This window comes from Nelusetta ayraudi, unplaced genomic scaffold, assembly GCF_046127955.1.
Source record: "Nelusetta ayraudi isolate G7.1 ecotype Tasmania unplaced genomic scaffold, CSIRO-AGI_Nayr_v1 ptg000004l, whole genome shotgun sequence".
NCBI classification, from domain to species: Eukaryota; Metazoa; Chordata; class Actinopteri; order Tetraodontiformes; family Monacanthidae; genus Nelusetta; species Nelusetta ayraudi.
Window position 1 is genome coordinate 1566962 of NW_027466054.1, and position 8039 is coordinate 1575000.

Here is an 8039-nt window from a genome sequence, read left to right on the forward strand (position 1 = left end):
AATTTTTTTTATTGCGACTGTTAACAATCGAACATCGTCAGTAAGCTTGAAATGGAGTTGATGGATGGATGAAACACAGCTATTTGATGACTTGCTTACTATTAATATAATTTCTTCAAATTCAGCTGGCCGGATGCTTAACAGGTCGCATACAGCCCCAGGGCTGTAGTTTGCCCATGCCTGCCATACAGCATGCGCACTGTCACCATGCCTCTGTAGCTCCTGTGATACATCAGGACACATCAGCCAATCAGAACGAGCTGAGACAGCAGCACTTCCAATGCCTTTACGTCACGCTGGGAAAAAACTCTTTTCTGGCAATATTCTGTCTTTTTTGATTTTTTTGAAAGATTATAAATAATGACTGAAAAGCCCACAATAGAAAGATTTGTTTGAAACCCCACGTCAAGCCGCAGTGGTCCTGCTGTTTTTGTTTCTTTTTGTATTGCAGTCTAGAAAAATTGCTTTTTGGGTCCCGTGGGATTTTTTTTTTTTTGCTGCAGTACCCGAGTGGCCACTGAAAAAGAAAACTCGACACACCGCCATATTGGCAGTCCGGTATCCAGTTCTTATCATCCATCCATGAGGCAAGCTTCTGTTTGGCCTGAGTGGTCCAACGCACAAATAGAGCTGGCTGATTTGTCAGCAGTAAAAAAAAAATGTCCATCTTCAGCAGCCCCACCAGCTGTGAGGATGAGTTCAAATTGAAGTTCATCATCTGTGAGCGTTGGGTTCTGCTTGTTGCCACGCTGCATGCTAACGAGATGAACGGCAGCCTCAGAAGGAAAGCAGGGATGCGTCTGTTGCTGTGTTCTTCAGGAGGTGAAGATGAATGGCAGCCTTTAATTAGGAGGCGGCTGACGGCGAGGCTGCGTCTGTGTGGGGCCACTCAGCGATCCAACTTTAGAAGAAGTGAAATCCGAACTTACAGCGTGATCTTTCTTCACTATGTGCACGCTGTTTTTTCACTTGAGATAATTAAGTCGAACTGGCTGTCTGGCGCTGGCTTAGTATCCCTGTGGATGGGCGAGGTGATCATTTATCCACTTAATGGACCAAACCTGCGCACCATTCCTCACACCCAACTTATGCATTGAGCCACTTTCTTGGAAGAATAGTGTGTTTGGGACTTATTGGCTCTGCTTGTTCATGGTAACACTGTCCCCAGTCCCTGATGTAATTGGTTATTTTTGGCCGAGCAGAGACTTGGTGCCTCTGTGCAACTGCTTTATGGCACAAAGGTTGTTTTTTTTTTTTTTATTTCTGTCTCTTGAATCAGGAGATAGTGGCTCCAAATTAGGCAGACTCTAAACTTTATATAACATAGGTATGTGATATAGGTTACACTATCTATGAAGGAGTATTGTGTAGTGTATTAATAGCGGATTCATTCAGAAATGCATCTGTAATGCTTTTGTAAAACCTGTTTAATGATCACAGATGATCGTTCATCACAGTTATAATTCATGGAGGATATTAAGTGTTGGATTCATGTGGATTATTATGGGCATAATGTGTTATAGCTTGATGGCAAAGTGACATAAGTGCTTTTGAAAGGAATATACCTGTCTAGAAAGTGTTACCTAACATTAAAATCACCACACTGAGAGTCCCACTCTCTGCAGTTATGGAGAATCCAAGCAAGTAGATCAGTAATTGTTTGTTACTTTTTGTAAGTCTGTTTTGTTCAGGAGTTTTCAAAGTGAAATGGAAGAGTTAAACTACAAAAATGCAATGATGGATGACATCACAATGCACACCATATATTGGCTAGGGGAGGTTAGTAACTCGAGACCTCACCACATGCAGGAGAGCAAACGCAATCAGAAGTTGACGGATGGTTGACTGAAGGACGGAGAGGAAATACTTTGAGGGACCTTGAAGAGTTTTCTGTTCTAAGTAGTCCAGAAACGTTATTGCCATACAGCCATGTTTGCTTGTTGTGAGTGTATCAGCTGTAGCAAGCAACACAACCTTGTTGCTGGGTCAATCACACAAGGTGCCACCTGCCCAAAGGAAAATGTTTTTTTTTTTTTTTTTTTTTTTTTTTTTTTAAATCCGGCTAAACAATCGAGCAAGGTGCCACCAGCTTATCAGTAGTGCTTCCTGGTCACAACATGTATGTTTCATGTAAAAAAAAAAAAAAAAAATGTAAATCAGCCACTGAGACGTAACCAGCCTCATCTCCCCTGTTGCTCTTCCTTCTTCTCCTTCTCCTCATCTTCCTCAGGTTTAGCCCTCCATTTCTCATGCATGAGGACAGGGGTATCTCCTGGGACCAGTTGCAGCAGAGCATCCTCAGCAAACTCTATTATCTGATGCTGAACGGATCTCAGGCTCAGGTAACGCCCCCAAGACCCCAATGGCCAACCATGCCACCTTCTGCATTCAATGTACAACCCTTCACCTGACCTTTGGGGGGCACTATTTCCATTTTCACGTCACGAACACCAAATTAAAAGCAAGGTCACAGGTCAGAGGTTCGAATTTGCTTTTGTTGCATTGGGGGATTTTGCACTACACCAGTTGAACCTCTGCTTCTCTTCTAAAAGATTTTCAACGAGGTTTTGGTGATAATGATAATCACTGCTTGTTGTTAAAGTGAGATGACATCTATAACATGTATCAGCCCAGCAAGAGGGAAATTCACTGCAAACAGCAGCCCAGCGCGAGGCCACATTGTGCACACGCTTGCTGTCGAATGGGCAGCCAGACCATTGCTCCTCTCAACTGTTTGTTTTGTGGATTGTCAGTGTTGCATGTAAAAATCCACCCATGCCCTCAGTATAGGCTGCAGGCTTTGACTATGATCCGTGAAAACCATATCCCAACGCTAGAAAACAACACCATCTGTTGCTCAGTGGAGGGGCACACACACACACACACACACACACACACACACACACACACACACACACACACATGCTCTTGAAAACAGTCTTGCATTCACTTGCCCTAACCCTAACCCTAACCCACTAACCCTAACCCTAACTCACTAACCATAACCCGAACAATAACCCTAACGGTCTTTCTCCAATTGGAGGAAGCCCTCATTCCTTCGACCTAACCCTAACCCTAACCCCTCACCTTAACCTTAACAATAACATGAACACATGTATAATCTCACCTCAGTTTATAACTTGCGTCTTAACTCAACCCAGCAATGGTGAAGTTGGGCGTGGTGGAGTGTGAGTATAAATGTATTGTGGTCCTCATAATGTAGACACACACACAAACACACACACACACGCACACGCACACACACACACACACACACACACACACACACACACACACACACACACACACACACACACAGATAGCTGGCATTCATGCACGGTGTCCTCTACAGCTGGACATCGAGTTGCCATGGGCAACGTCCTGGATGGATGAAGGCAATATTTGAACCCAAAAATGAGGTTTATTAGCCAAGAGCTGAAGAAGAGAAATCCGATCCTCCAGTGACTCAGTTACCTCCTCAGAGCTTTCTGTGAGGTAGAAAAAAAAAAACATTGTGGCCTTCTCCCCAGCTGTGCTGATTTCGGTGAACTATTGAATGAAGTGAAATGAGGAGATGGGGCAATCAAACGTCACTTAGCTTTTTTAAACTGTCATTCTTGTTGTTTATGGTTTGGTTTCAAAAACATACATCACCCGAGTTGGCAGCTTCAGAAACAGTAGAAATAAGAGGTGATTATAATTCACTCTCTGCAGATTTTAATTCAAACAATTCCACATGTATTCCGCAACACAGCAACACTCAGGTGAAATTAATCAGGTTCTCTGCGTTCTTCCCGTGGTTAGAGGTGCTGTGGTGCCATCGTGTGGTCTTTACAGTGAACTACAACTTTACGACTTCAATTTGTGGTTTGATTAAAAAAAGGACAATAAAAAAATGTGTGTGCAAGATATATACATATACATATATATTTTTTCACATATACAGGTACTACCCGAAAAATTAGAATATCAAGTAAAAGTTGTTTTATTTTGGCAATTTAACATAAAAGATGAAAGCAACTAATTTTATTGAGCCATTAAATGCAAATTGACATCTCAAGCAGTTCCTTGTTGTAACTTTGCTGATTAAGATTTTCAGCTTATTAAAACCACAAACCCACAAACTCAAAAAATTGTTATAAAAATTTGAGGCTGCAAGACCTGATCAGCAAAATCCAAAGAAATAAAAACTTGAAATATATTGATTTGCATATTATTTGTTTATATAATATGTCAAATTCACCTTTGAAGTTGAGTTGCAGAAATACAACAACCTTTTCATGCTTATGCATACACATATGTGTACTGTTTGTTTATTGAGGATCCCCATTAGCCGACTCACGGGCTAGTCTTCCTGGGGTCCTATATAATAAAATACAATATCGACTAATGGCTCACTAATATACAAATCCAGTTACAAAAAATACACAGGTAAAATTACTATAAAAAGAAAAGAAAAGAAGAGAAAGAGAGAAAAAAAAGTTCCCAAAATGGTGAGTGTCCAAACTTACAGATAAAAGGCAATTTTAATCAAAAAAGTTTTAATAAATCCACCAAAAGTTTGCTATGTGAGCTTAAACAGTTTTGTACAATAAACTGAACATCATCGGTTTTATATAAGACACCAATGAGACAACAACAAAACAAACAATTCATTGAACAGATCAGACAGATAGATCCCTCAATTGCATCAACTGCATCATTGACTTGTTTGAGTTATACTCTAAAGTACTTGATGTATCTTATTGTCCCAGGCAGTAATTGATAATGAAGGCTTATGATCAAACCTCGTATTCTGCCTCTACACAGCTATATATATATAATTGTGGCATCCATTCCTGGAGCTGCACTCCTGGAAAAAATCCCAACATATGATTGACAGAGCGGCAAAAATCATTTTCACACCCCCTTTGCCATGTCTGGAATCACTCCACCACAAACAAACTGAAAAAAACCAAACCTAAAATCATAACGGATCCCACACACTCAGCCTTCTAGTTGTTGCCCTCTGGGAGGCGCTATAGGACAACAGCCTGCAAGAACAGCTCCATGCAACTACAAGTTCTGAACTTGTAGCCCTTGACTGGCGCCGCGCCAGCGTAGCGTGATGTGATCTGTTGCTCAGTGTTGCAATGGATTTAATGTTTTGTTTGTTGTGCTGTTTGTACCAAGTTCCATACATCACAGGAGCCGGAGGTTTAATGAGTGGTGCAACTCCTACACAACGTTGTCAACATACCGTTCCACAGTTAGATCGGTTTCTTTCTTTCATCACACAGCTGTGTCATGGAGACAGTTTGGCTCAGTCACAGACATCAGTTGACAAGTGGGCAGCAGCAGAACTAAAGCACAGCTAACGGCTGTGTGGGTGCCAGGAAGCGTGCACTCTTCGCATTTTGGTTCACTTGTTCTGACAAGATGCCAATTGCAAGTTTATTTAAAAACTTCACTTTCTCTCTTTCTCTGTCTCCAATATTCTTGAAATGCAGTGTGCGACTCGTCCTCACTCTGCCACAGTGTTCTTTTGTGAGACATTAGAAAATAAACCAATGGAGATGCAACCGTGTCGTGCTGTCCACTTTGCTGCATGTGTGGCCACCTGTTACTCGTGTTTGCTTCAACAGGTTGTTCTATATTTTTATTGAGGTGGTATCACTGGACAGTAACACATTCCTGATATAGAATCAAAGAAATCAAATCAAAGTTTATTTGTATAGCACATTCATACATATAATCCAGCCCAAGTTGCTTGATAAAAATTAAAAATAAAATAAGGAGGTTAAAAACAGCGTTTAACTAAGCAACTCAGTGAAATACAATAAAGGAAGCTAAAATGATAAATGAATAAAACAAATAAATAAATCACAAACCTATAAGACATTTAGTAAAATGATATATAAGTAGGACAATCAATAAGATAACATACCTAAAAGCCCAAGGACGATGGGCTTTAAAGCTAAAGAAAGTAAAAGACATCCTTAAAAGGCCAAACTAGAACGGTGAGTCTTGAGCCATCAGCAGTCCATCCAGCAATCGCTGTTTATTAAACCCTCAAAGGGATAATTCAACATTTTGAGAAGTTCACCTCTTGCCAACATCCCTACAGTCACATGAGTGGGTACCTTCCCTTTAATTATCACTGCTTGTTGTTTCGAGAATGATGGTGCCAGAGACGCCAGCTGCTCAGTGAAGTTTCTCCCACTAAAAACTTTAAATCAAAACACATAATTTAACAACTTTACAACAACTGCTTGTGCTCTGGTTGACAAATTGGACATGCTATGAAATAGTGTATAGTTGTATAATATTATGACGCATGAAGCAAATACTCTACTCAGCCGACTACCGAAGAGCTTGTTGCAATCCCGCCTTCAACTGTCCACATGTGGGAGGGTCCTCGGCAAGACACTGAATGCTAAATTGCTGAATCGCTGCCTTCCTGCCGGTGGCAGCAGCGCCTTGCAAACATTCAATACTGGGGCTGAGCAAATCGGCACAAATACACTCACTCACGTCTCCTATTGGCTGCCCTCATTGCCTCAGAACGTCTCCTATTGGCTGCCCTCATTGCCTCAGAACGTCTCCCATTGGCTGCCCTCATTGCCCCAAAATGTCTCTGTTGAAACCGACAAAGCTGATGCAGAGCAGTGTTGCCAACTTGGCGACTTTCTCCCCCAAAAAGTCGCTATTCTCCCCATGGCGACTTTTTTTTTGTCAAAAGCGACTAGCGAGAACTCTAGCGACTTTTCCTGGTGTTAATACGTTGCGATCAAGTGCAAATTGTCAATTATGCAAATTAGACGTCATTCGGCGACTTCTAGTGACTTTCAGGACAGCCAATAGCGGCTTTCCTTACTGAGGAGTTGGCAACACTGATGCAGAGTGCAGAGTGCTCAAAGAACACGGACAAAGTAAAACAAAGAAGAACAACAATTACAAGTTGTTGTTATTTTTACGTTACTATCACCATACCATGATTTTACCGCTCCGGCCCGCTTGGGAATAGATTTTCCTCCATATGGCCCGTGAACCAAAATGAGTTTGACACCCCTGGGCTACGCTGTCCTTGGCCTCTGTTTGCAATGCCACATTACTGACAGTAAATGGCAGTTTTCAGCATCCTTGAGCCAAAGTTATTTTGATGCTATATCTTTGTCATGTTTCAATCGCAGGCAAACCCGCAGGCGGCCACTGAAACAAGAAGCCAGATTTACTATTGATGGAAAACGTACAAATCCAGAATTAAAAAAAACAAAATGAGTTCCCACTTGATCAGAATCACTCTTGACTTTGCACAACTCACCGTCTGGCATCCTGAGTTGGCCAGTTCAAAATTCAATTTTATGGTTACATAACATTTGTGCTCAGGTTTATAAAACACCATGAAAATATTCTTCTTTTAAGGTTCTCGGGGGGAATTGCTTTTTAAACATTTCTTTTCTCCAACATTTAAGCAGAGCAGCAAATCGTTGACTGTGTCTCTCTTTTCCTCTTGAAGAACGTCGGGGTCCTCTTTAAGATTCGAGTGGTGGGGGTCTCAGCGGCTTACAGCTATTTGTCCCCACAAGACAGCAGGCCACTGTCCCACCCTGCAGTTGACAGGTAGGAAACAAACACAGTGCAAATTGTTTCTCTTCTGCCAAAGTATTCTGGTATTTTTTTTAATGAATTGCACTTGAGTAGGTTTTCCATTTCACTTCATTAGTTAGAATCTAACTAATCTAACAGTCAGACCATCTAACTGTTATCCAACTGTTATCCAGCATCTTCACGATCTTACGCCTTGGCTGAACTGTGAGTGTACCATTACACGCAGCTGTAGCATATCTGATGATGCTCTCCAGTGTGGCAGAGCAAAATAAAAATGATAAAATCAAGTGTTTCAGGTGGTCACTTGTCGAGAATACAATATAGTTTTTTCTTTGTATAACAAAGCTTAGACAACAACCCATCATCGCCAACCAAAAACAAAGCTGAAAAATAAAATTAATGAATCAGCAACGCAGCTAAAGATCCTACCTGTCTACGCCATACTGTCT

The 8039-nt window shown here is 41.3% G+C and overlaps 1 protein-coding gene across 2 annotated transcripts in view; it reads left to right on the plus strand.

Moving 5' to 3' along the window:
* usp43a (ubiquitin specific peptidase 43a) overlaps positions 1 to 8039 on the plus strand; it is a 90842-nt gene that overhangs the window by 52037 nt on the left and 30766 nt on the right. For both annotated transcript variants that reach the window (XR_012928717.1, XM_076042847.1), the window contains exons 8-9: positions 2231 to 2342; positions 7499 to 7602. Coding sequence is in view for 1 of the 2 variants with exons in the window: in XM_076042847.1 (XP_075898962.1) it covers positions 2231 to 2342; positions 7499 to 7602 (216 nt within the window). In the remaining variant the exon portion in view is untranslated. The remainder of the gene's footprint in view (positions 1 to 2230; positions 2343 to 7498; positions 7603 to 8039) is intronic.